Raw genomic sequence first — 27,999 nt, 5'->3', positions numbered from 1 at the left:
CCCCCCAGGCTCACCTCCCCTCTCCTCTCGGTCGGACTCGGGCTGCAGCTGTAGCGGTCAGTGGAGGGAGCGCGTTCGGAGCGGGACTGTGGACACAGAGAAGCCACGCACCTGTGCCCAGGAGACGGGAGAGACTTTGCAAATGGACCCCAACACCCGGGAGGAAAGGTCAGTCTATTATGTGGGCCCAGATGAATGCATTCATATCCGATCCCTTTTCAAATTTAAAGTTGATCCGGCTAACTTTTTCATTGAGTTCAATAGAGTTTGCTATATATACGAATAAAGCAAACGTGTGTAATTGGCAAATGCTTCCTGTGTTTTCATGTGATTCAGAGACGTTTGTGTGAGCCCAGTGATGCACAGCCCAGCCTCATTCTCGACACTCGATGTGAGAATTTCAAATTAGGCATTGTCTGTCCATATATAGGAAGAATCTGATCATTTCAGAGCTCAAATTGCTTCCACAGCAAAGCATTTTTTTTAATGGAAGAAAGTGGTGTTTCGAACTGTTGAGGGAGGATGTACTGTATCTTGGCAAAGGAGAAGTGCTCACTATACATATTCTTTAAAAAATGTTTTATACCTTTGAGTTCTTGAACTTGTTTTTTTGCCATTTGGCTGTCATTAAACTTGCGTGTTCCGTTTTGAAGCTTCTCATAGATTGATAACTTGGTGCCTCCCCTCGTCTGCCTCTGAAGCAGTGAGTCAGCAGCGCCTCAGTTGGACAGTTTCAGACTGAAGACTTCCAAATGCCTCTTGAATACCAACTTGTAGCTAGTGGTCCATTTGCCTCCCTCTTCCTTTTCCCCAGAACTCCTTGGCTACTCCTCCTTCCTGTAAGGCCAGGCGGGGGACGGGGGTTGCCTCGGAGATGGGCAGGCCAAGTCATTTGAGGTGGCGCGATGTGGCTCTGGTGCTGGGCCCGCAGTGGGTGGTGGTCTTCTCTGGGACAATGGAGAGAGAGGAGCAGAGCCTGGGTAGATGGCTCAGAACTGTCCCAAGTTTAGTTGTCTGAACATTTTATTCCGAAGCTTTTTCCAATGTTATGCTGTTCCATTGGAACAATAGTGCTGCAGTGAACATACACCCTCTAATGTGTTCCTCAGTATGGCTGTAGCAGTGTGACTGGTTACATCCGAGCCTGCATCAAAACGTCTCAAATCTTTATTTGCTTGCATCATATATCAATAAGCTTGCAGTGTAAAAGTTTAGGATCTATCCAAGCCAGAAGGATTACATAATATTTCGAAGGACTAGGATGTAACCTCCACGTCCAGCTTGAACAAAATTGTTGAATGAAGTTTTAGTTCTAATTAGCTTTCTCAAGCTCTTTTATTGTTTTCTGGCATGTTATTTATTTGATCTGGCCAGTTCCTGCCTCCTTTATTGCTGGGTTGTGGCCTCTGTTGCATATCAATGAAACATTCAGATGAAAGCACATTGTCTTTCAGGCTGCAGCTTTTTACAAACATTGGATTTGGAAAAATCTGACCTGAAGCATGAGAAGAAAAGTATTGGAAACTCTTTTTCATTTTGTTTATTTTTTACATTTGTTAAGAATATAATATTGACCCAGTCTTTTCTGTAATGTTTAACATAGACCATGCAGCAAATTCAACCATGATGGTCATTAAGCCAGTTTGAAAGCCGTTTAAAAAAAAAGACATTTCTGACATAGCTTAAAATCTTGTTGAAAGTCTGCTCTACTTTTCCCTTGACCCTCTTTCCTCTAGCCGCCTTAGCTGACCTTCCCTGGCTGCTCCAGTGCTCAGACGTCTAAGTGTTTGTGACGCAACTCTTTGGATGCGACCGTTTACTCGGTCTCTCGAGGGAAAACCCAGCCTCTTTCAGCGCCTTTTTTTGTTGCACATAAAAAGTGACATTGCACGAGGACACTCCTGCTCCCTTTGTGGCATTTACAGCTCATTTTTTATCATGGTCATGGATAGGTGGACGTTTAATAGCATATCAACATATTCCTTGGCAAAGTCTGGAAATTGTTGCCCCTTCAGTTGAATTGTTTTATAATAGAAGTCGCATTTTCTTTTTTAAATCTCAAGAGGGGTTTCTCATGGATAAAACCTGTTTCATTTACTTTTAGCTCATTATTTATATAGTATATGCTATAATATATGCTCGCAGCTTGAAACACTATGTATGTTTCAAGCCGTTTAAACTTGCTGTGGTGTTTCCCCAGAATTATGCCATATGTGTCAGTGAATGTGAATGTGCCTGAGCTGTAATCAGTGAAATGATAATGCCAAATGTGGCAAAGCCGGTTCTTGGTTTGAGTTAGAAATCAGAATTCTGCTCACTCTGTGCTGCTCCTCAAGTCGGACTCAAAGACACTTCAAAGCTCCAAGGACACAGCAGCGCCTCTGTCCCATCTGTGCCAAGCTCCGGAGAAGAGGCAAATTAATAGCCTGTGTGGTGGCGTTTTGAATGTGCCATAGCCAACTGTGAATGAAAAATGTGGCCCGCACAAAAATGTAGTTGAGTCGGCTCTGCACAGGTTGTTTTTGGCCAACTTCCTGTAGGCGAGTGTACGGCAAAGACTACTTCCTGTCCATATTTTAGCAAGCAGAAAAAAAATATTGTGGGATAAAAAATTAAAAAAAAACAGACGACAGCTTAAATAAACGTCAAGCTGACTGTGTTTCATGAAAATGAGTTGAGATGGTGTTATTTTAATAGTTATTAGCGTTAAATCAATGTTAGCCTTTAGCCCCAAGGCTATAACACTTAGTTATACACACAGAAGTCTCCTCGGGTGAAGTATTTACATTCTGAGTAAAGTATATAATATGAAGCAAGTATCCAACAGCTGCTCGTTGTCTGCTGTTTAAAAATGTATTTATTTTGCGACACAGCTAACTCTCCATAGGAATAAAACAGGCGGGAAAAAGTTGCCATCAATACTCAAAACCAAATAACAGCAAAACAAAATCTTGGTAATTAGCGGCTCAGAAATAGACCAGCAATATACTATGATCTGTCAGAAATGTTCCTCCTCACTGATTATGTTTAAAGTTGGGTTTAATATTCGGGTTAAGGTCAATATTCCGGTTTCTGAAACATCTCGATGCTTCCTACTATAAATATTCAAGTCTTTCACCCATGGATCTATTATAATAATGCGTACAGTAATCAGTTTCCTCCTCGCTCCTGAAGTGTGGTGCTGTGTCTGGGTTTCGCCTTCTTCCTCTTTAGTTTATTGCCGGGTGGCAGGGTTGCCAGGTCTGGGCAGCCAAACCCGCCCAAAAATATTTGAAAACCCTTTGCTTACTAGTTAACAGAGCACATGTGCTCCGGCGATGATGAGAAAGTGCCCCTATCTCCCTCCCTTAGAGAAAAAGCAGCTCACGGAGCCTTGGATTTGAGATTTTTTCATGCAAAATGGTGATTTTTATCAAAAATATGGCAGAAATAGCCAATTCTACCTTGAAAACAACAAGGCAAATAGTTTTTTTCACCCGCGGAATGGCTTAAAAAAACTGTACTGTACATATCCCCACCTACTGTAACCGTGTGTGTCTCGGGATATAGTTCTGGATATACAATTCAATGTAATGCTACGCTCTGTTTTATTTATTTATTTTGTTTGAACAAATATGTAATTACAGTAAGATTAAAGTGCAACAGAGATAAATACAGTATATATGCACAACCAGGTTATTGCTAATATTCCAGTTATGAAAGGGTTTTTGACGGCATGTAAACACAGTCACTGGTTTGGCCATGTTGTTGTGTTCTCTGTGCACAGACTGGGAGCACCCCCCTCCCTGCTCGTGTGCGCCCTCTGCCTGCTGGTTCTGCCCTCGTCCTGTGCCCCCCACCATGAGCCCCACCATGAGCCCGGTGAGTTTCACAGCCCCCCCGCAGTCTTCCACAACAACTGCATTGACTATTTGGAGTATTCGATTGAATTGAGTTCCACGTACCTAATGGCGTCAGAAATTAAAATCCCATTCATGATCTCTTTTTGGGGAGATCTTGAATGGGATCTTTACTTCCAGTACCGGCAGGAGAGCCGGACTGTTAAATTCAATCTCTCTCTGACAATGTCCAAACTTTCAAATTATGTAAAATGTTTTTGTAATTGTAAATAAATCAACTTTACAATTGTTATCAGTGAAACCAATATTGGATTTCAACATTTAATACATCTATAAGACCTTACATCTTGGGATGTCTTATGAAATACAAAAAACGTACATACCCTAGGATGTATAATCCAACAGTATAAGCCAAAATGTTACCTACAGTGCCTTTAAATTCATTACAAAGGCACTTTGAATTTTTTTGTATGTACATTTAGCTGTCCAAATAAACAGGCCTTGCTTTACCTTAGCCTGCTTTGCTAAATACATTGATTTTCCCTCAGATTGACTTACCGGCCATGCAGAAGGAAAAACTGTCAAGATTAAATAAATGTATTGTGATTTTGGATGCCGCCCTATAACTGTTGGTCATTATAATGCAGGTCACATGTGTCAAGGCCCGTGGGCCGCATGTGGCCTGTGGGGTGATTTAATGTGGCCCTTTGAGGAGCATGAATTCCTGAGCATGTCACAAAAAAAAAACAGTCGCCAGCCCATTCCTGTGCAGAGTTTAACAAAGTAACTAGTTTGCTCACTCCAACCACTGGGGGGCAGCTTAAATTTAAAAAAGGAAATAATTCTACACGTGTCCAGCAGAGGGCACTGACATAACAAGAGATCAGGATATAAACAGTATATTAAAGCCACGTCAGTCTGCCCCAAGGCGGCTGTGGCTACAATAACAACATACTGCCATTGAATATGGAGTGAATGAATAATGACTTTATGTAGCACTTTGAGGGGGGCTAAATTTCGGCCCTCGATCCAAACGACTTCGACACCCCTGATGTAGGTGAATAAGGATTTTGGCATTCACTGTTGAACCATTTTCTCCAAGAATAGTTTCTTCTGCTGCAGCTAAATTGTATGTCACTTGATTTTCTGGTCTCCTGGTTCGATTATTTTCATTGTCGTTTTAAAAATCGCCTTTAAAGCAGTACTAAGTAACTTGTCTACCATAATAAATCCTTTTCATAGTTCCTCTGGGGGCTATACAAGTGTAAATGAGATGATTGGGGGGTCTTCCATCTCCCTCTGGTGTCTCTGGCCAAACATGCAACTTTCCCTGCTCCGACCCGGAGGCGCAATACACACTAATGGAATCAGGAAGAAGAAGCTAACAGGCTAACGGGCAAAGCTAACTGTGGGCTAGCGCCACTTTAGCAGTGTTTACAGCCAAGTTTGAGTGACAAAAATTCTCTCCATTGTGTAGTTGGATGTACAATATCCCTCTCTCCCTTTGTCTTTTCTGTCAGTGTAGTATTTACTCTCACGGACAATTAATGAGTAAAAAAACGCAACATGCTACGACACCTGCTGTAGCGCTTATGGCCTCTAAGGGCATGAGTTACTTAGTTGCTTTACTTTTGTAACCTATTGTCTTTTCAGATGAGTCCAGCCTCCTCCAGGTGACCATCCCCATAAACCCCCCGGTCCTGACCGCGCTGGGGGGCTCCCTCACTCTCCCCTGCCTCGTGTCTCTGGCCCACCCCCCTCCGTCCCCCTCCACCCACGGCCGCCTGGCCGCTCTCTCCCTGCCCCGTGTCAAGTGGACCGTGGTCACCCAGGGCGGCGGGGAGACGGAGATCCTGGTGGCCAGCGGGGACAGGGTCAAAGTGAGCGAGGCCTACAAGGAGCGGGCGTCCCTGCAGAACTACGCGTCCTCGCCCGCCGACCTGACCCTGCGGCTGGACAGGCTGCGCCACAGCGACTCGGGCTTCTACCGCTGCGAGGTGCAGCAGGGGCTGGAGGACGCGCACGACGTGGTTCAGGTCAAAGTTAAAGGTGAGGTGCAGGTTAATCGCCGGGCCAAATCAAATAGCAACCTATTCAAAGTTGAAATTAAATGTCTTTTTAAATAGCTCATTGGAAACAGAACAAAAAAAAAACCTCTTTGAAAATTTAGGTTTTCTCTCCTGAAGACATACTTCATAGCAGACACTCTAAATTTACAACAGCTATAGCCTCACCAGCGCCCACCATTTGTGTAAAATTTCAGAACTGTGTCAAAGTATGTTCAAGTTGTAAGTTTTTCAAAACCTTGTAATTACACATTTGTCAGTTTTACAGAAACTTTCTTTAGTTCTCAAATGGGCCTGTCCATTTTGCTCTTTGATAAACACATTTCCCCTGCATACAAACAATAAATGTACCAATCTTTTGCATTAAATATATTGTGTCTGGGCAGTGAAATGGCATTAAAAAGCATTAACTTTGACCTGCTGCCTGGATAAACCCTGTATCTGTAGCTCCCCAAAGGCTTTCTACATTTCTACACTAAATACATATTCTTTCTTTGGGTTGAAATATCTTGGCAACTATCTGTTTCTGGTTTACTCATGTATTCTTAAAACATTAGCCAATTTTCTGCCGATTTTGGGTTATTGTAAGTCATGTGTTATGCTTCATGGTTGTGCTTTATAAACTGTGGGAAAAAGTGTGATATTTGCATCATTGTCACTCATATAAATATCTGTATAAGCATCAGAATTCACCAGCGGCATTACAAAACCCGTTTGCACCTCTTATGGGCTGTTTTTCGTGCAAAGGGGGTTAGTGTGATGGATTGTTTTCTCATTTGCCGGTCCCAGGATGCAATAGAATATGGATTTTCCTGTCTGCACTTATTTGGGATCCAATCTTTCAGGTTTTGAATGTTGCTTTCACTTCGTGGTGGTGACGTTAAAAGTGAAGTATTAGTGTGCGGAATCCTGGTTTCATCAGCGTGTATCTTTTTTTCAAATAATAGGCCTATTTGCTATTGAAAGTAATATACAATTGAAACAAGGCTCGATTCCAGTAGCTCCTTTCCAAAGGTTTGATCACTGTCTCAGCGAATCAAGTCACATTTTCTCTTTGCCCATTGTGTCCGTTAATGTTAAAATGTATTCTGTTTGATGGGATGTTTGAAAATATTCTGAAATAACCACAGATTTTGTTTCAAATATCCGTATAAACCCTGGATTAGCAAATTAGAGACGTCCTGTTTTTGCATTGGAAGGAGCTCAGTCAGACATGATGAAGGGCATATGGCCCGAAACGTCACATATGGTGCATAGATTAAAACAATCTTTTTGGGAGCTCCAATTGCAGTGCGGACCATTTTCTGAATGATTTCACTTTTGGACCAGCATACAGATCTCACCCACTTTTGAATGTGCGTATGTTTTTCAGAGCTTTACAATGAATTTTGAAACCATAAGCATTGAGCAGGGGTGTCAAACATACGGGCCACGGTCCTGAGATGATTTAATCCGGCCCCTGCCCTGTAGAGCATAAATTCCAGAGTATGTAAAAAAAAAAAAAAGTAAGTCTCTAGCCCATTCCTGTACGGAGTTATGGATTTTTAAAGAATAACCAGAATGCTCATTCTAGCCACTAGGGGGCATTAAATAAAAAAAGAAAAGAAAGAGCTCCAAGTGTCCAGCAGAGGGCACTGACATAATAAGAGCTCAGGATGTGAACAACACATTATATAGCCACGTGGTAAATGGACAGTCTGCCCCAGGGCGGCTGTGGCTTCACCACCACCGAGTGTGGAGTGAATGAATAATGACTACTATGTAGTACTTTGAGGAACTTGTGACACAGGCTTGTAAAGTGCAATACAAGTGTAATCTGTTGTTTTTAATGAAGCTACAGTCAAGTTGGGGCTTTGACCAAATCACAGCTTATTATTATTCATTTATTGGTAAAATGTTTTCTATTATAGGCGGCCCGCGACCCGCCGTGGGAGCTGAATTTCGGCCCATGATCCAAAATGAGTTTGTCACCCCTGCAATACAGACTTACCATTTTTAGTTTTGGAATCTGCAGATTTTTGTCTTTCAAACAAAAGTACCAAATAGGAATGTCTTTAATAAATCAGCTGTCACAGTTAAACACTGACACATTTTACAATTTAGAAACATTATACACAGGGTCATAGACAAGACATTTGGAAAAATCTGCCAAAAATATCGGCATCTGCCTTAGAAAAAACATATCAGTTGACCTCCAATTATAAAAGTGTATTTTTGCCTTTTGGGATAGAATTGACTCTGCAATTTGCTGCAATCCACTTGTTTTGCAGGGGTTGTTTTTCATTACCGTGACGCCTCGAGCCGCTACGCCTTCACCTTTGAGCAGGCCCGCCACGCCTGTGAGGACATCGGAGCGGAGATGGCCACTCCGGAGCAGCTGTTCGCGGCCTACACCAGCGGATACGAGCAGTGTGACGCGGGCTGGCTGGCAGACCACTCAGTCAGGTCATTAAACTAAAGTCATTAGATAAATCATGTCACAATGAAGGCATTAAATACCATTAAAAATCCTGAATTATTCTCATTTATATTGATATGAAGAACACATTCAGCACACAGGCTTCAGTGTTAATGTGCTGGATTTAGCTTAGGAATTTTCTGCATTTGTGAAAATATTGGAGCTTTTAAATGGCATTAAATAGCCTTAAAGTTGACATACTGATATCTTTGTCCAACAATAGATGTTTGAAGAAATAATCATTTGAACATTTTCAGTAACAGTTTCTACATAATGTAATTATACACCGAGGAGTAAACTTCCTAACCCCTCTGTATTTATTTGATCTTTTTATTTGATCTGAATGTCAACATGTATTTTGTCAGTTACCCGAGAGGACATTTTCAGGAATTCTTGCTACATCACTGCCATCTAGTGGTAGAAATATAAATGAATGGCCTTTGCTGATGTAATGTAGCCTGGCTAACGCCAGACTAAAATCACAAGTGATATTTAGTCTGGGGACCACCAATTCATTTTCTCGTAGGAGAGGTGTGGTTTACGGGGCGCTACGAACGTCTATCATGCGTCTGCACGTAGCCATAGCCAATCGTATCATCGTATCCGATGACGTATGACGTACCCGCTGTAAACTTTCAAGCTAAACTATTTAGAAGACGGCCTAAAGCTCGATCGAAAAATAGCGTTGCGTCTGCTGCTGTCATGTTTGATCCGTAAATAAAGTTTTTTTTATTTTATCCGTAAATAAACATCTTGCCATCCCTCCTCGTTCTGTGATTGGTTCCCAAATCCATGCGAAATTTCGGCCATGGTCCCCAGGCTGTTGTGCAGTTCGAAATGATTCGAGCGCACACAGCAGCATGACGTTAGCCAGGTTAGATGTAAGGTTAGATTTTTTGAAAGTAAATGAATGTAGACATTGTGTGGACATAAAGCTTTGATTTGTAATGTGCAAATGTACTTCCACCAGTACCGACTTGTAAATACTGCTAAGAGCAGACTTCATTGTCACTGTTAATTTGAATAAGGACGCCCGCTCCTTGTAAGCTTTGCTCACTTTGACCCTGTCCACGCTGGCCGCTAATTTTGAAGAAAATATTCCAAAAAAAATGTTAATAAAAACCTTGTACCTGTGTTTTTTTTTTAAGTGAGCCATACTGTGACTATATGCCCTGTGTTCTTAGATACCCCATTCAGATGCCCAGGGAAGGCTGTTCGGGGGATCTGGACGGCCTGCCAGGGGTCAGGAACTATGGGTTCTTAGAGCCTGACGAACTGTACGACGTTTACTGCTATGTAGAAAACATAAGAGGTGAGCAAGTTTATTTGAGCTGCACACACAGCTGGGTGATGTATTGTCCTTAAAGTGCATATGACAGGTTTTAAAGAGTAAAAAGTAATTATAACTTATTTAGATGGATAACATCTGTTGTAAGTATTCATTAGCAGCAATTTAATTTAAATCTTCTTGATCTTCTCAAATACTCAGAGAAACACAATCCAGACACATCCACACGGCCTACAGTGAGCTGCTGTCACAGTGATATCAGCTGCTCATATAAAGACCATAAAGGTCACAGGATGCCAACACTAGGACACAGCACTTATGAACTAAATCTTATCCTTTTACCACAAAACAAATAAAAAAGGTACAGCCATAAAATGTGCATACAGTGCCTCAATCAAACCCAGACCATAAACATGAAGAAATAGTTATATTCTTGAAAATATTCTCTCAAAAACTATTTTTTTTTTCAAACGTTAATGACATAGATAAAGAGAGGGTTCCATACAATTTTGACCCACTCATTTCTCATTGATATAACATGGTTGGCACGGCAAGTGTTTACCTCTATCTATGTCACTTCCTGCTGGTGTCCAATAAGGAAGTGAAACTATAATTGCAAAATCACAAACAAACAAAAAAAACAGTATAATTGTATTAACTTCGCCAAAAAGGTGTCTAGTGTGTCATATGCACTTTAAGAGGTTCACATTGTTTTGTTATGGGAAAAGTTTACATGAGCAGTTAAAACTCAATTTGTTCTGTTTCGTTTATGAAGTCTATATAAATATGTATAATAATGTCAACAATGTCATGAAGAAAAAAAAAATATATATATATCCTTCACTTCTATGTTTGATGGAGTGTTTGCAAATCTTCAGAAATAAAAAATGGAGTAGGTATGTCTTTATTGCGTCTCCCAAAATTCCAAACTGGCCTTGTTGTCCAAAGGCGAGGTGGTCCACGGCACGGCCCCTCAGCGCTTCACCTTCTGGGAGGCCAAGGCGCACTGTCAGAGCCTGGGGGCAGAGCTGGCCTCCACGGCCCAGCTGTACGCAGCCTGGAACGACGGGCTGAACCACTGCAGCCCCGGGTGGCTGGCAGACGGCAGCGTGAGGTACCCCATCGTCACCCCCAGGGAGCGCTGCGGAGGAGGGGAGCCCGGCGTCCGGACGGTCTACCGCTTCAGTAACCAGACGGGCTTCCCAGAGCCGCACGCGCAGCACGACGTCTACTGCTTCAGAGGTAGGTCAAACGTTACGTCGAGTCATTTCACTGTTTCACTGAAAACTGTTTGGTGTTTGGGCTTTTCAGTTTGCAGTGCAGTGTGGTGTGGATTTTGAAGACATATTTGAGTTCTGAATTATTTCGTTTTAGTCAAGACTTTAATTAAACAATTCTACAGTTGTAAAACTATTTTAATACGATCTGATATTTTGTCCCAGACAAAATATCAGATCATATCACAATACTTTTTTTTTTTACTGCAATACCAAGTATCAATACTTTATCACTTATCGCAATACTTTCAATACTCTAAGCCGTTTTTATCATGCACTGCTTTGTTTTCCACAGTTACACCGCACTTTCAATCAATCAAACTTTATTAAAGCGCTTTTCATACCGAAAGGTATCGCAAAGTGCTTTACAGATTACAACTTTGTTACATTTTGTGCTATGCACTTTTCAGGCTTCACACTTCAATAAAAGTCAAATGGAATTTAGTTTGTAAACTTTGGACACATGACTTTTTAACTTTATAAAGGTGAACCATATTACGTCTAGATTCAGGGCTCTCCTTTCAAAAAAACACATTAAACTCACTGCGAATACAATGAAGTTGAATTTACAGAACTCCAAACAAATCATTTATGACAATAGATTCCGCAAAGATGTTGCTACACTCAATGATATTTTCACATATATTGTCTTACAACCTGGTCACTCACTGGAGAAACAATGATCGAAACCCTAGAAATCCTCTTTAAAAAGTCCATACAAATTCTGGATCAAAAGCCTTGGTTGCTTCACCTCTGCAATTGCCTGGAAAAATGTAAAATGCTACATTTTCAAAATTTCATTTATTTTAAAACTGTTGCCTTGTTTCCTAGCACTCCATGGTCTTGCCCTGCCCCACTCTCTAACTGCATTAATCCTAAAGCAGTGAGAGGTCTCTGCACCAGAGCCTCCTCCAGAGGAGATGTGGAGATCCCACAAAGAAAGACAACATTTAAACAAACTAACTACAACGTTTTGTCTACAGACATAAGAGAATGCCCGACTTACAGCTCTTTTAAAAAACAACTTAAACATCACCTCAAAGTAAATCAGTCATTTGCTCATTTTAACAAAAATTTAATTTGTGAAGTTTTTATATTGTGTTTTGTGTTCATTCATTCTTTTACTTGTGTGACCTTCCTCGGGACTACAGATGTAAATGAGCAATTTTGCTATAATCTGGCACATTTACAGTTTGTGTACAGCTTATATGATGTTCATTAATGTGTGTTGTTTCAATCTCTTAACCAGCACCTGAACCAAGCACTTTTTTCCCAGTTTGGCATTACCCAAACCTAAAAGCTTCTCGAAAACAGAAAAGCAACAAACAAAGAAGCAACAAAAGCATGACGTAAACAATACGAGCTCAATCTAAATGCTCACAATTTCGCCAATCACTAAGACTACTATCATTTAGGAAAAACTGTACGTTATCAAGTGTGCTAAAGATGTAAATGTGAAGTACTTTGAATACCCGTGCAAGAAAGTGTCCACCTTTTTACATCTTCCATCTTCCTATCCCAGGCGAGAACGGCGCCTACACAGACTCCCCTCAGGGCGAAGCGGCCACACACGAGGACATGTACGAGGAGATCCTCTTCTTCACCGATGCGTTTAAGCGGGAAGTGGGCGAGGGGACGTTTCGAGACGGCGGGACGGCCCGGCACACGGAGTACCCGACGGAGACCCTTTCTCCTACTCCGATTAAAGACTATAATACCAGGAGCGTTCTTCCTTCAGCTGCCCCTCAAGACCACTTCCCCACCATCCCAGATCCAGATAAAGTCTTCAAAAGCAGCGACCATGACTCCCATCAGCCGGCCCCTAGCGGAAGTCCACATACAAACGATCAGACAACAGCTGAAGATGACGCCAGTGAGTCTTCAACCACCGCAGAAAGCTTCAGGCAGCCAGAACGCAACGCGACTGACCACGCAGAGGAGCCCGATATCGACTGGACGAACACAACTCAGTCTGATTCCCTCGAAGAGCTCACTTCCACCTTGCATTTCGATCAGGAATCCGAAACAGACAATGCAACGATGTCTTATGAGGCGTCAGAGCAGCCCGAGGAGCATGTTACCGACGGCGTTGAGATGTCAGGATCGGATGCTTCAACGATGGAAGATGAGACAAATGTAACCACCAGTGACTCGGAAGACAACGCTACAACACCAGAGCCAGGGCAAGAGAGAACCAACCCTGCGCCCGCAAACCTCGACGCTCAGAATGCAACTCAAGTTTACGCCGCTGTGGAATCAGGTATGAAAACTTTGATTGACTGGTAGTGTGATCAGATGTGTTGTCGACTTGTCAACTGCTCCAGAGATTAAATATGTATAGCAGTACTTTGAAACACAACTCGTGCAGACGTTTTTGATTTGCAGATAGTATTGTTGAGTAAGACAGATTTACATGGAACTTTCTCTCCCAGTGACTCTAATAAATTAAGGTTCAGGGCCTATCTAGAAGACTAGATGGAGACTCGAGTTGCCGCTGATCACAGAGCTGTCGAGTTGTCTCTGCATGGTCTCTGAGAGGTCTCTGAGAGGTCTCTGAGAGGTCTACGTGGTCTCAAGCAGTTGTGTCGCTAATAGGGCTGCTCGATTATTGAAAAAATAATAATCACGATTATTTTTGTCATAATTGAAATCACGATTATTCAAACGATTATTTGTTGTCTTTAAAAAAATCCATCAAAAAAGTGACAAAAAATCCATCAAAAAAGTGACAAAAATCCAGCAAAAAAAGACAAAAATCCAGCAAAAAAGTGACAAAAATCCAGCAAAAAAGTGACAAAAATCCCACAAAAAAAGACAAAAATCCAGCAAAATGTGACAAAAATCCAGCAAAAATAGTGACAAAAATCCATCAAAAAAAGACAAAAATCCATCAAAAAAGTGACAAAAATCCATCAAAAAAAGACAAAAATCCATCAAAAAAGTGACAAAAATCCAGCAAAAAAAGACAAAAATCCATCAAAAAAGTGACAAAAATCCATCAAAAAAAGACAAAAATCCAGCAAAAAAGTGACAAAAATCCAGCAAAAAAGTGACAAAAATCCAGCAAAAAGTAACAAAAATCCAGCAAAAAAATGACAAAAATCCAGCAAAAAAGTGACAAAAATCCCTAAAAAAAAGACAAAAATCCAGCAAAAAAAGACAAAAATCCAGCAGAAAAAAGACAAAAATCCAGCAAAAATAGTGACAAAAATCCATTAAAAAAAGACAAAAATCCAGCAGAAAAAAGACAAAAATCCAGCAAAAATAGTGACAAAAATCCATAAAAAAAAGACAAAAATCCAGCAAAAAAGTGACAAAAATCCCCCCCAAAAAAAGACAAAAATCCAGCAAAAAAAGACAAAAATCCATAAAAAAAAGACAAAAATCCAGCAGAAAAAAGACAAAAATCCAGCAGAAAAAGACAAAAATCCAAAAATTAAAAATTAGAAAAAAAAATGTGGAAAAAAAAAAAATTGAAGAAAAAAAAAAATATTGCAAAAAATATTATAATCGATTTTTTCCGATTATGCTAATTTTGTAATCGTTTACTGTTGTAATCGAAATCGTAATCGAATTTCGATTAATTGCACAGCCCTAGTCGCTAACACTATTTCCTCTACCTGTGAGATGTTTCTGTGACGTCCCTGCAATGTCTCAGAGACCTGTCGGAGACCAAGGAGATCCCAAAGAGACTCCATATGACTCTTGAGGCCATGTAGACCTCTCGGAGACCACTCAGAGACCATGCAGACTCCGCTGAAATCAAACGTTTTAGTTTTCATCAAGACTCTCTCCAGGGAACGTGTCGGACACATCTCTGTGACTAGCGGCAACTCTAGTCCCCAACTAGTCTCCAGGCCGGTGAGATGCAATCTCAATCAGTCCGAGTTGCTGAGACTACCAATCATGACAGTCTCCACAACGTCTCCACAACTCTCTCCGGTGAGATAGGCCCTTGACCAATTAACTAACAAATTACAAACCTTTAGATACTCGATTTGCACTTTCTGTTTCAGTTCACTCAGGGGTGTTGCGATTGGTTGCGATATAATAGCCAATAATAAAATCCTTGCGTCTTTCCACCTGCTAATTGTTCATTTTCTAATGTCTCTCCACTATAGCTCCAAACGAGGTGAAGATAGAAGCTACCAAGCTCTTCCATGTTTTCCCTATTTAAATATGGTTACGTGAAGTGTTCCACTACAAATACACAAAATTAAACAATGTGGATTTTCTAAGCGGATAAAAGGGGGGACTATATTGTAAGCCGTAATAATACCAGGAGTAGTTCGACATCCGCACAGTAAAGTAAAGATATCACTGAGTGATATCGAACTACTCCTGGTATTATTACGCCATACAATAGAGTTCCCCCTAGTTCCACATATCTCAGTATGGAAAAACGGTGGCCTATTCCTTTAACCTTTATTAGTTGTCGTTAGCATTAGCATGCTCCTGCTAGCTTGAGCATGCTGCTGCTAGCCCCGGCATTTTGCACCGAAATACAGTATATGGTGGTGGAGGTTAACTCAGTGACTATACTATACTATTCTACACTATATAGCATGCTATATTCACTTATATTTCGACGGTGAAAGTTTTTAAAGTGGTGAGAGCTAAAACTGGTATCAGTTCAGTATCGGATATTTGTAGCCGATACCCGATATTGTATTATTTTCCAGTATCTGCTCCGATATCCGATACAGTATTGCATCGGTGCATCCCTACGTCTATCATGTGTCATTAGATCAAGTAAGTGATTTCTGAATTTGTTTTGGTCATTTCACCAGATCATATCTCCACTGAAGAGCACGAAATGACCACAGAGGAGTTTACAGATTCACCAACGCTTCAAAGTTCACCCATCCCTTCAGAGGAGCCAACAGCTGCGTCATCTATGACTGACTCTGACCAATCACCTTCACCCCATTCCATCACTTTGATTTCTGATACGTTTGAAACACTGCTCCCTACCCTCGCAGAGGAGGAGGACGAGGAGGAGGAGGAGGAGGCCGTCTCCCAAATCTTCATCTTCGTGCATAAACAAAGCACATGGGAGTTATCAAAGGTCAACACAGGATCAGAAGAAAGCCACGATGAGATTTCAAACTCTACTCAGTCCGTATCAGAACTCCTAACTCCAGCAGAGGCCGGTTCGGGGGAGCTTTCGGGCGATGATTTCGACGTGAACGGGCATAATGTGGCTCCCGAGCCCACAGCGGATCCGGAAAGCGAGGAGGTGACGCTGGTTTTACACGGGAGCGTCACACCGGCGTGGGAGCTGAAGGTGCCGTCCTCGGAGCCCCCACAGGAGTCCCGGTCTGAGGTGCTCTACAGCCCCCTCACCACGGTCACCGGAGAGGCCGCGACCGAGGGAGAGCCGGAGCAAGAGCCCCTGACGGAGGCCACCGACAGGAACGTGAACGGTGAGATTTAGCTTTGATTGAACCAGAGAATTAAGAAGAAATTAAGAATAGCGACTGACCATAGAGGTGGGCGAGTTTATCTATGTCAAGGAATGTGGGAGCAATTGGGGGAAGATTAGGGAAACTTAAGGAAAATATTGAGGGGGAAAAGGGGAAAAATAAGGGTAAACTTTGGGGGAAATGGTGAAACATTGAGAAAAAAAAAAAAAAAATTGGGAAAAACTTGGAATAAATAAGAAAAAATGTGGAAAGTGTTTTTTCCTGACCTTTTGTAGTCTGTTGTTCAGGACAATTATCATTTTGAGCGACAAAGTAAATTAAGATGTTTGAAACACATTTCTGCATGTTTCTGATGATTTGCAAAAAAAATATCGCTCTGTGGACAACTGCTGGGAACGTCTGGTGGATCCCTCTGTCAGTGGGGTCTTCAACTCCCACCTCCGGAAGAGCTTCACCCAGATTCCGGGGGAGGCGGGGGACATGGAGTCAGAGTGGACTCTGTTCTCCTCCTCCATTGTCGATGCGGCTGCTCGTAGCTGTGGCCGTAAGGTCTCTGGTGCCTGTCGCGGCGGCAATCCCCGAACCCGGTGGTGGCGCCCGGAAGTAAGGGATGCCGTCAAGCTGAAGAAGGAGTCCTACCTGGCCTTGTTGGCTTGTGGGACTCCTGAGGCAGCTGAGAGGTACCGGCAGGCCAAGCGTGCTGCAGCTCGTGCGGTCGCGGAGGCTAAAACTCGGGTCTGGGAGGAGTTCGGGGAGGCCATGGAGGAAGACTATCGGTCGGCCTCGAAGAGATTCTGGCAAACCATCCGGCGCCTCAGGAGGGGGAAGCAGTGCTTCACCAACACTGTGTACAGTGCGGGTGGGGGGCTGCTGACCTCGACTGGGGATGTCGTCGGGCGGTGGAAGGAGTACTTCGAGGACCTCCTCAATCCCGTCGTCACGTCTTCCAATGAGGAAGCAGAGGCTGAGGACTCGGGGGTGGGCTCGCCCATCACCGGGGCTGAAGTCACCAAGGTGGTGAGAAAGCTCCTTGGTGGCAAGGCTCCGGGGGTGGATGAGATTCGCCCTGAGTACCTTAAGTCTCTGGATGTTGTAGGACTGTCTTGGCTGACACGTCTCTGCAACATCGCGTGGCGGTCGGGGACAGTGCCCCTGGATTGGCAGACCGGGGTGGTGGTCCCTCTCTTTAAAAAGGGGGATCGGAGGGTGTGTTCCAATTACAGAGGAATCACCCTCCTTAGCCTCCCCGGTAAGGTCTATTCCGGGGTGCTGGAGAGGAGGATCCGGCCGATAGTTGAACCTCGGATCCAGGAGGAACAATGCGGTTTTCGTCCTGGTCGTGGCACACTGGACCAACTCTATACCCTTCATCGGGTGCTCGAGGGTTCGTGGGAGTTCGCCCAACCAGTCCACATGTGTTTTGTGGATCTGGAGAAAGCGTTCGACCGCGTCCCTCGTGGTGCCCTGTGGGGGGTGCTCCGGGAGTATGGGGTCCGGGGCCCTCTGTTAAGGGCTGTCCGTTCCCTGTATGACTGCAGCAGGAGCTTGGTTCGCATTGCCGGCAGTAAGTCAGACCTGTTCCCGGTGCGTGTTGGTCTCCGCCAGGGCTGCCCTTTGTCACCGGTTCTGTTCATTACTTTTATGGACAGAATTTCTAGGCGCAGCCAGGGGCCGGAGGGTGTCCGGTTTGGGAGCCTCAGAGTCTCATCTCTGCTGTTTGCGGACGATGTTGTTCTGATGGCTTCAACGAACCAGGACCTCCAGCACGCACTGGGGCGGTTTGCAGCCGAGTGTGTAGCGGCCGGGATGGGGATCAGCACCTCCAAATCCGAGGCCATGGTTCTCCACCGGAAAAAGGTGGCTTCCCCTCTTCAGGTCGGTGGGGAGTCCTTGCCTCAAGTGGAGGAGTTCAAGTATCTCGGGGTCTTGTTCACGAGTGGGGGACGGATGGAGCGTGAGATCGATAGACGGATCGGTGCGGCGTCAGCAGTGATGCGGTCGCTGTATCGGTCTGTCGTGGTGAAGAGGGAGCTGAGTCGGAGGGCAAAGCTCTCGATTTACCGATCGATCTACGTTCCCACCCTCACCTATGGTCATGAGATTTGGGTAATGACCGAAAGGACAAGATCGCGAATACAAGCGGCCGAAATGAGTTTCCTTCGCAGGGTGGCTGGGCGCACCCTCCGAGATCGGGTGAGGAGCTCAGTTACCCGGGAGGAGCTCGGAGTAGAGTCGCTGCTCCTTCACGTCGAAAGGAGCCAGCTGAGGTGGCTCGGGCATCTGTTTCGGATGCCTCCTGGTCGCCTCCCGCGGGAGGTGTTCCAGGCATGTCCTAGTGGGACAAGGCCTCGTGGAAGGCCCAGGACACGGTGGTGGGACTATGTCTCCGAGCTGGCCTGGTGTCGCCTCGGGGTCCCCCCAGAACAGCTGGAGGAGGTGTGTGTGGATCGGGAAGTTTGGGCATCTCTGCTGAGACTGCTGCCCCCGCGACCCGGCCCCGGATAAAGCGGAAGAAAATGGATGGATGGATGGATGTGGACAACTGACCGTTGTCCACATAAGCTTTGCCCATGTTTACGGGTCAAAAGGGAAATCTGATGTGAATTATTTTAAGTGTAAATTAAAGCCACACCGTGTAAAATCTCCCCCAGTAAACAAAATGTAAATACAAGCATTTATTTCATCACAGATACTTTCAACATTGAAAAATACCTCATAAATGTACAAACAAACATGAGCGTTTGCTGTGAGCGACTCACCTCTCCTAAGACATGACGTCTCCAGCTCGTCTCCATGGAGATGTTGACTAAAGTCAGCAGAATTTGAGATTAAAATATGTTAGGTCCTCATCCAGATCCATTCTTTGATTACCCACTGCAAAAATAACATTTTCTGTGTCATTGGGAGCGTGTTCTGTATTGATGGCAAAAGTTTAGTCCAAAATGTTACGCAGTGTGCCTTTAAGACGAGTAATCATTTATCATTCACAATTTGGATTTATTTAGGCATATTTTAGGTGCTTCTTAAACTTATTTGAAATGGAGATGTGAGGCCTGCCCTGTGCGATTATTTCAAAAACTTCAAAGACAATAAATTGATTTGATAGTTTGATTTATTGTGTCCTGCCCCAAGACATTGGAGAATGATCTTTTTAAATGTATGTTTAAGTTTAGTTTAAGTCTTAACTGAGTGAATAAACAAGTTTGACAATACAATTATTTTGGGCTTTATGTGGTTTTCATCCCTACGCAACGTCTTGAAGGAAAAAAGAAAGAGAAAAATAAAGTGTGATTCATTTTGATTAATATTTTTAATCACACTAAACCTTATGTAATTAATTAATCAGAATTGATTGAAAAAAGTCCCCCTTGGGTTTCTGACCGCAGGTAAAGCAGAAGCAGAAGGATGTATATTTCTCAGTTAACCGTGTGCTGTTTTGAATTGGCAGAGCCCTGGCCCGAAGACGACGATTTGGTGTCATCATCAGGAGAAACCTGTCCGTTTAATTCTTATGATGACCCGAACGATCCATTACTCACCACAGACGACCTGCAGGACCTGACCCTCTCCGCCCCCACCGCGCAGTACTTTACTGAGGACGCGGAGCAGCACCCCGCCCTGGCCGCCGCGGTGCCGGAGGTCAAGATGTCAGCTGCAGGTTTGTCAGGTAAGTCTGTAGAACTCTTTCAAATAATCCACATAGGCTACATGAAACTGCACTGCGTTCATTTTACGTCCCTGATCTCTCATCTCTGAAACGCGTTTTTGTCAGACGCCTGCCTGGAGAGCCCCTGCCTGAACGGAGGCACTTGTGTTGAAGGCGACTCCGGTGAATCGCGGTGCGTCTGTCTGCCTGGTTACACCGGCGGCTTGTGTCAGTCAGGTAGCATCTGTCTCCCGCTCTAAAGTGCATGTCCCCGACTTTGGCTTTGAGCTTCTCTTTGTGTTTCCTCGGGTTCGAGCAGAGCTGGAGCAGTGCGAGCCCGGCTGGGAGAAGTTCCAGGGCTACTGTTACCGTCACTTCTCCGCACGACAGAGTTGGGACACGGCCGAGCAGCACTGCAGAATGTGCGGAGGTCACCTGGTCTCTCTCATGACCCCAGAGGAGCAGCACTACGTCAACGGTGGGAATCTTACATGTTGCTTAGAGCAGTACTGTAAATACCTTTGATATTATTATACCCGACGTGTTCTTGGAATTATAGAATAGATTATTTATTGTCTGTTCAAAAAGAAGAAATTTGTCCCTCAACACGGCTCATTAAAACTCATTCAGTAAAAACAATAACTGACATTAAAGAAAAAAACACATAAGAACAACATACAAGTACAGTAGGACAGTGACTGCAGATGGAATGAATAATTTCTCATAGAGGTTTTTCTGGGCCAGTTCTGTATCTTCTGCCTGAGAGAAGGAGCAGAGAAGGAGTGAAGCAGAGTGTGAGTGGCGTCTTCAGTGATGAGAGTGACTTTCCTCAGCACTGATCGCCTGTTGAGGTGTTTGAGGGTGAGAAAGTTGAACCAGGTGGAGATATTGTATGTGAAGATGGATTCAATGAGTGGAGTGAGCACCAATGATAAAATGCGTTTGTTAATATTTAAAGATAAACATTTTCTGAGGAGATGGAGGTGCTGTAGTGCCTTTTTAAAAAACGAGTCTGCATGATACCCAAAAGGACAGGCTATCCCAACATATTTGAAACAGTCCACCTGCTCCACCTGCTGGCCATGGATGAAAAGGAGTTTAAAGATATCGACTGTGCCCTTCTTCCCTGTGAGCTCTGTGCAAATCCACACATAGGAAGTCCATACGGAAGTGTTTCAGGGTCTGTGCGTCTTTGAGGAGTGCCATCAAAGCCATGTCATCCGCATAGTTTAGGAGGGTCATTCCTTCTGTGTGGCAGGAGATGTTACTAGTGTACACAGAGAAAAGAACGGGTGACAGCACACAGCCCTGGGGAAGTCCAGTCTTATTGTTTCAGATTAAAGAAAAAGGTGGAAAAAATACTTTTCCAAAAATAGTTTTGAATGGATTTAAATGTTGTTGTCTTTTTGTTTTGAATTCATGAATTTGAGCACTTTCAGGGTTTTTTGGACATAAAACTTTTACATTTTCTTGATTAAAACTTTAATTAATCAAGGATCAATTTATTTGATCCTTTTCCAAATATTCGTCAATACTCGAGGTATGGTGTGTAGCATTCGGAATGAAAAGCATACAAGTGGTTTTGCCTTTATCCTTTTTATTTATTCATACGCACATTTTAAACCTTAAGAGCTAAAAGATTTCAATACAAGTAGTCAGTACAACGCAATACAATTCATTACAGCCGTAAAAAAATAAAAACATTTATTAATGTTTTTATTTTTTTACCCTTCATCCCCTTTCCAACGAGGAGCTAAAACCATGCTGCATCCCCTCCCGCCTTGACACTTTCAAAAATTTCCGAAAACAACAAGGGGAAGTGACACAGACCAGATGCCAGAACACTGTCAGGATACAGTAAATTGCTCTTACAGGGGGTACTTGGAGTTTAAATGAAAGCTCCAAGGGATCCCCAATGCAAAAAAGGTTTGAAAATGCTGGGTGGCAAAGCTCGTGCTTCACAGCAAGAAGATTGCAAGTTCAATCCCTGGCAGTGTTAATTTCGTCGACTAAAATATTTAGTCTTAATTTTAGTCAAAGTGATATTTTTGACGACTAAAATTGGACTAAAACTAAATTAAAAGTTTTTCATGAGACTAAAACTATGACTAAAATGTCCAGATATTTTAGTCGACTAAAATAAGACTAAATAAAAATGAAAGGGAGAGACTAAAATCATCCAAACTTCTATTTACAGAGCCTCATATCATTTAAATTCACTGCCAAATGAACAGGTCTGAGCTTTATTCATTTGGAAGCATCTCCATAAAGCAGAGGACCTGATTAAATATGATTATAATGAATATTATAAATGCAAAGTCGACTAAATTAGTCTTAAATTTTGTCGACTAAATTGACATGCAATTGTAGTCGACTAAAACTAGACTAAAATTGAAACGTTTTTTTTAGACTAAATCTTGACTAAAATTAAATTACATTTTAGTCAAAAGACTAAGACTAAAACTAAACTGTGTGGAGTTTGCATGTTCTCTTGTATGTGGGGTCCACCGGGTTCTCCGGTTTACCCTATCACTAAAAACAGGGACAGTATTACAGGATGAATGAGAGTGTGTTTGAGAGTGCAAGTGTGGGACAATGGATGGAAATTGGCCCAAGTCTACAACCCAGCATGGCGTGTTTACATGCATGAGTATGTTCATTAATGTGCACTGTCCTGACCAAATTAAAGCTGAAAAAGTACTACTAATAATGATAATAATAATGCATCGGTTTTATATAGCGCTTTTCTGGATACTCAAAGACGCTTTACATTGCATTATTCATTCACCCAATACTTGGTGGTGGTAAGCTACTAATGAAGCCACAGCTGCCCTGGGATAGACTGATGGAAGTAAGGCAACCAGTCTTCACCTTCAGCCCCTCTGACCACCCCCAACCACTCACTCACTCACTACATTCACCCAGGCTTCCTGGTCCAATTCAAGTACTGACCAGCCCCATCCCTGCTTTGCTTCTGAGGTCTGACGGGATCAGGCAGAGCAAAGGCGGCATGGCCATACTGCCATCCTGCTCTGAGGGGCGCCGCTCCACTGGAATTTGGAGAAAATGATGCTTAGGTGTATTTCACAATTTGAGAGTGCAGCTGTTGGTTTTTGACAAAGAATTGTATCGGCCTGCTGCAAAACAAACTTGCCTATCCCTGTACTGTATGTATTGCCATATTATACCACAAGGTGGAGCCAGAGTTAAACAAAGACAGTCTTACTGCCTTCATTGCTTCTCATCACAGTCTATAATCATATGGAAATAAATGTCTAATGACTTAAATGTACAGGAATTGTCCACCCTAGAACAAAGTTCTTGAGCTGTCAATTATTGCCTCTCATCCAAGTCTCACTGATGAAACTTTTTGGATGAGAGGAGAATTGCCCAACACTTCACTGACTAAGTCCAGAGGGCAGCTAATATTTCAAAGCTCTCTATCTCCATTGTGTTGTTGACATAAACTTGAACCACCAGTGCAAGGCATTCCATTTGGTCCTTAAGTCCGAATACCATCATGGAAGTACTGTGTGTTGCACGATTGTGTTTGAAAATCTTACCATAAGAGACACAACAAAGCCCTTTCATGTCTCCCCCATTCTGCAGCTTCTGTGAAACATGTTGTGAGCTGCTGCTCTGTATCTGCACTGGGAACAGAACCAGAGATAGCATCACACAGACAGCTGCCGGGGGCTTTGAACTCTCTCAGCGACTGCCGTGTCTTTACAAACACATTGTTAGATGAGATCATGATGACCAATTAGACCGTTTTAGTCCCAGATACCTGTACAAAAGAGCTATACTTACTCAAAGCATTAACCCGAAGTGAGTGAACAGAAGCAATTACAGATCCAAACAATAGCTATGAATTACAATATGAAGGCTGTGTTTTGTCTAACTTTCAGATAAATTCAAGGAATATCAGTGGATCGGGCTGAATGATAGAACGATTGAGGGAGACTTCCGCTGGTCCGATGGAAACCCACTCGTGAGTTTTCGACATAATTATCACATTTTAAAGCAGTTTTGCACTCAGGAAGGTCTTTTATTATGTCACTGAATCAACTACTGTATGCTCCCTAGACATTCCATATGAAAACACCTTACGTCCTTTTGAGCTTTTCTTACTTTGAATATAAACTATGCCTCTTGTGCCGCAGCTGTTTGAGAACTGGTCCAAAGGGCAGCCCGACAGTTACTTCCTGTCTGGAGAGGACTGTGCTGTGATGGTGTGGCACGACGAGGGCCACTGGAGTGACGTGCCATGTAACTACCACCTCGCCTACACCTGCAAGAAGGGCGTCTGTGAGTGAACCGAAAGCATGCCCGACCATTTTCTAACGCCAAGGCTTCTCATGATCTCACTCTGAGAATGACTCAGCAAGCTATCGAGTTGTTGCATGCAGAGTTGAGTCAAATAGAAAACTTACGACAGATCTATTGATTGTCTTGTCACTTACATAATAATACATCATTATTCTGCTTTCTATGTGACGCCGTTAGCAGTAGCTCTTTTCTTTATCGATGTTGGTGTTTGCTCTCTTCACGAGTCGTGACTTTAAATTTCAGTAATCTGGTCAGCTTAAATGCATCAGGTTGTGCATGTTATTATGGGATTTATCTCGTTTTGTTAACATTTGGTCACGTAGTAATAACATCCCCTACTGTGCCTTACCTTCCCCCCAGAGCAGTTGTGCCAAACTCATTTTGAGTTGTGGGCTGAAGTTACGCAGTCAGGTTGAGCTGTGGATCGAACGTATCATAAATATCAAAATATGAGTTTAGAACATTTCAAATGTGTAAGATAATAGAAATCTAAGGACACTGTGTTGTGCTGTTCTGCAAATTTCAACAAAACATAACATAATTTAGTTACATCTCAATTATTTACTTGTCATCCAGCTATTATTATGCCAGAGCTGACAAAAATGCTCAGTTGATCAAATCAAAACTAACAACAACAATATGGGTCTTTCAAAAAGAAACTTTGTTGAAACAAGAGGATATGATTAATGTAATAAAAGTTGTGTTTTCTAGGTTTAAAACCAATTCAACTAGACCTAATTTTTTGAGCAGATGCCAACATTTCACTCTGTCCGGAGAGCGTCCTCATGGCATTTTTTGCAGTGATGTAGAAGGGGAGGCTGCAGGGGGCAAAAGGATTTTGAGATCGAGCAGTAATTTGTCCAAAAATACAATTTATAAATTCAGAATGGCCTCAGAGGCCGAATCAAAACACTGAGGCAGGGGTGCCCAAAGTGGGGCCCGCGGGCTAAATATGGCCCACCAGAACAATTTTGTTGGCCTGCCAGAGGGTGACATACTTTTGCGCTGCATGTGGTTAATACCACATGCTATACCATACTTGGTGGTTATCAATCACAGAGCGTTGTAGTACATCAACTTTCAGATTTTTCCAAATTTTATTACAAAGGTTGTTGACATCAGCAAAGGTACATCTTGAAAATTGACTTATAAAAGAATTTATGCTGAACTGACACTTTCAAAATGATCAAATGTGGCATTTTCTTTGAGTTAACAAATGAATGAGGTAAAGTCACTGTAGGTAGGCTACTGTAAAACTGTTGTTTACATTTTGCACTATATCGCTACAATTGTTGATTTTTTTCAACTATAACATTTTGCCATAGTTAACATTTATTTTAATGTAGCATGTTATTTGCGTAGATAGACTCAAATGCAAAAGTATACAGAAAAAAGCAGTTATAGGTGTTTCAAGCGTGACATCGCCGTATTTGAACCATTGGTACTTTTTCATTTTGGCCCTCGGAGACAAAAAGTTTGGGCTCCACTGAGGGGTCGAGTCCCTGCCCTGTAAACGCTGTAGTCAGACTTGCTGTGGCTCGGGGCAAGAAGGTTGCACATGCCCCCTCCCATTTTCTATGATTTTTAATAGAAAAATGGGCTCCTTCATGGACCCCCTTGCCCAGGGGCCTGGAGCGACTAACCCGATTGTCATGAGAACGGTGAGCCCTGCCTGGAAGTTACTCTGTAGTACAATGTAGTACAGTAGTTTAATATCAGTAACCGCCTTCACGCTTGTGTCAGAGCACTGCAGAAAAAAGCAATATTTCATTTTTAGATTGACATCTTTATCTCATTTACCACTGTTCCAATAATCATCATTTAGATAATCATCAAACTAACTCCCATTACTCAGAGTACTAATGATGCCAATCTCGTCTTTTTTTTTTAAAAACACTATTTGTCTTTACTTTGATAAGCGTCGTGCGGTGAGCCTCCGAAAGTGGCCCACGCTAAAGTATTCGGTAGGAAGCGCTCGCGTTACGAGACCAACTCCATGGTGCGTTACTACTGCGCCGACGGCTACACTCAGAGACTCAACCCTGTCATCAAGTGTCTGCCGGGCGGCCACTGGGAGGCGCCGCAAGTGACGTGCATCCCAAGTGAGTCCAGGTTCAATCCCGCGACCACTTGTTGCATCTGTAGCAATATGTTTAAGCTTCTTTTTTTCTTCTTTTTTTGTTGCAGTTTTGGCTCATCTGATGAAAGAGTCCTCCGTGACCACGCCCCCAGCCGTGAGCGCGACCACACAGAAGTCTGCTCCACAGTTCTGGTACATCAAGTGGGATGTCTGAAGCCCAAATCCAGCAGCAATATAGACGACTAATCATTTTCCGCACATGAACGTGATAACCGTTTTCAGTATACAGATTCTACGGGAGATCCTGCATCCTGACATAACAAACCCTTCAGTGGACACTTTTGAGAAACATGTTTCGTAGTTTTGTACCCAGCAGCCTAGTCTGAATACAGCTGCAGTGTAAATGTCCAACAGGTCCTTACAATGAGTAGCTGTGTACTTCACGTTTTGTAAAGTTCACCTAACTGGGAAGACTTAAACTGTATATTTCGCACTTTGCACAATGTACATGCATTAATACAGTCTGAAAGCAAATGTAGTTGATAATTTAATACAGAATTAGGTCATCTGCATTTGGACTAAGGATGGTATGGTGTGAGAGTTGCATGGTATAACGACCATGACCAAAAATACTGCAATATCACAGTGTATCGTGAAGTTGTGTATGTCGTGTTTTATACTGATTAACAAAAAAACAATGGGCTCATTCAATAAAACGGCTTTGTTTATGGTACATTTGTAGTTATGCCTTTACTTGCAGTGAACAAGCAATAAAGTGTGATTTTATTATTATTAACCAATTAAAGGGACTATACACAGAGTTTAAAAAATTAAAAATTAAGTATTTTCTTTCCCGTACATGTTCCAGCCATGTCTTAATGTGTAGAAAGAGCTCAGACCTGTTCACCACAACTGCACTCAAAAAGTTGTTGCTTCGGGTCTGAATTGCCATCATGCACGAGCTTAACATAGAAGCTGCAGTTACGCATACGACCTGAGGTGGCAGTAGTGAGTATAAAATGGCCATTACACTGGTCAAGAAGCTTTTGAATTTGGGTAAAGCCAAACTGGTGAAAATGTGCTCGATTAATGCGGGGTTTAAAGGTCAAACGATGTGATACTGAGTAGCATTCGGCAAGATTCACACAGTGTTGAATAATCCTTGGGTTCACCCCTTTTAATCTAGCGGTTTCTTCTTCTATCATTCCAGTGCTTCTTCTTTTACTAATTGTTCTGTAGTGTCACTGTTGAAACCCCAAACTGTCCTCCACATCTTTAAAACCCATAATCCAACATTATAATTGGTTCTGAGCCGTTCTGTGATCAAAATGTTTATCAGGCCTACAGCCGTAAACCACCCTGTAAATCAAAACTGGAAGTCAGTTTTTAAATAGGTTATTCTCACAGCTGCCAGCAGGAGGAGCCCCAGAAAAAGTCTGCACCAGCCCTATTTAATTGTTACTGTTTAATTGTTACAGAGAGATAATGTCAAATTATAAAATATGTGTGCTGAGGCGCCAAATTAATGTTTAGAATGTTTGTTTTTATTTTTAAGGCGAGACACTGCAGGTGAATAGGGAAAAAATTGTA

At 42.7% G+C, this 27,999-nt stretch overlaps 1 protein-coding gene across 1 annotated transcript; it reads left to right on the top strand.

Moving 5' to 3' along the window:
* Nucleotides 1-10: 10 nt before the first annotated feature.
* On the top strand, nucleotides 11-26,704 carry bcan (brevican). Its single transcript, XM_079561862.1, has 15 exons — nucleotides 11-168; nucleotides 3,767-3,861; nucleotides 5,493-5,888; nucleotides 8,176-8,350; nucleotides 9,548-9,675; nucleotides 10,600-10,893; nucleotides 12,451-13,188; nucleotides 15,719-16,354; nucleotides 19,803-20,021; nucleotides 20,127-20,237; nucleotides 20,320-20,478; nucleotides 23,909-23,991; nucleotides 24,164-24,308; nucleotides 26,249-26,431; nucleotides 26,517-26,704. The coding sequence occupies exons 1-15, from the start codon at nucleotides 143-145 to the stop codon at nucleotides 26,621-26,623; spliced, it is 3,495 nt and encodes a 1,164-aa protein (XP_079417988.1). The 5' UTR covers nucleotides 11-142; the 3' UTR covers nucleotides 26,624-26,704.
* The last annotated feature ends 1,295 nt before the right edge of the window (nucleotides 26,705-27,999 follow it).

This window comes from Gobius niger (assembly GCF_951799975.1).
Source record: "Gobius niger genome assembly, chromosome: 8".
Lineage (NCBI taxonomy): Eukaryota > Metazoa > Chordata > Actinopteri > Gobiiformes > Gobiidae > Gobius > Gobius niger.
The sequence above is the reverse complement of the archived record's forward strand: the minus strand, read 5'-3'. Positions and strand labels throughout refer to the sequence as shown.

Excerpts from the sequence above, each read along its gene's own strand:
- bcan (XM_079561862.1), top strand. The coding sequence starts at position 143 with ATGGACCCCAACACCCGGGAGGAAAG. Across the intron at positions 9,676-10,599 it reads CTATGTAGAAAACATAAGAG|GCGAGGTGGTCCACGGCACG; the intron begins GTGAGCAAGTTT and ends TGTTGTCCAAAG. Across the intron at positions 10,894-12,450 it reads CGACGTCTACTGCTTCAGAG|GCGAGAACGGCGCCTACACA; the intron begins GTAGGTCAAACG and ends TTCCTATCCCAG.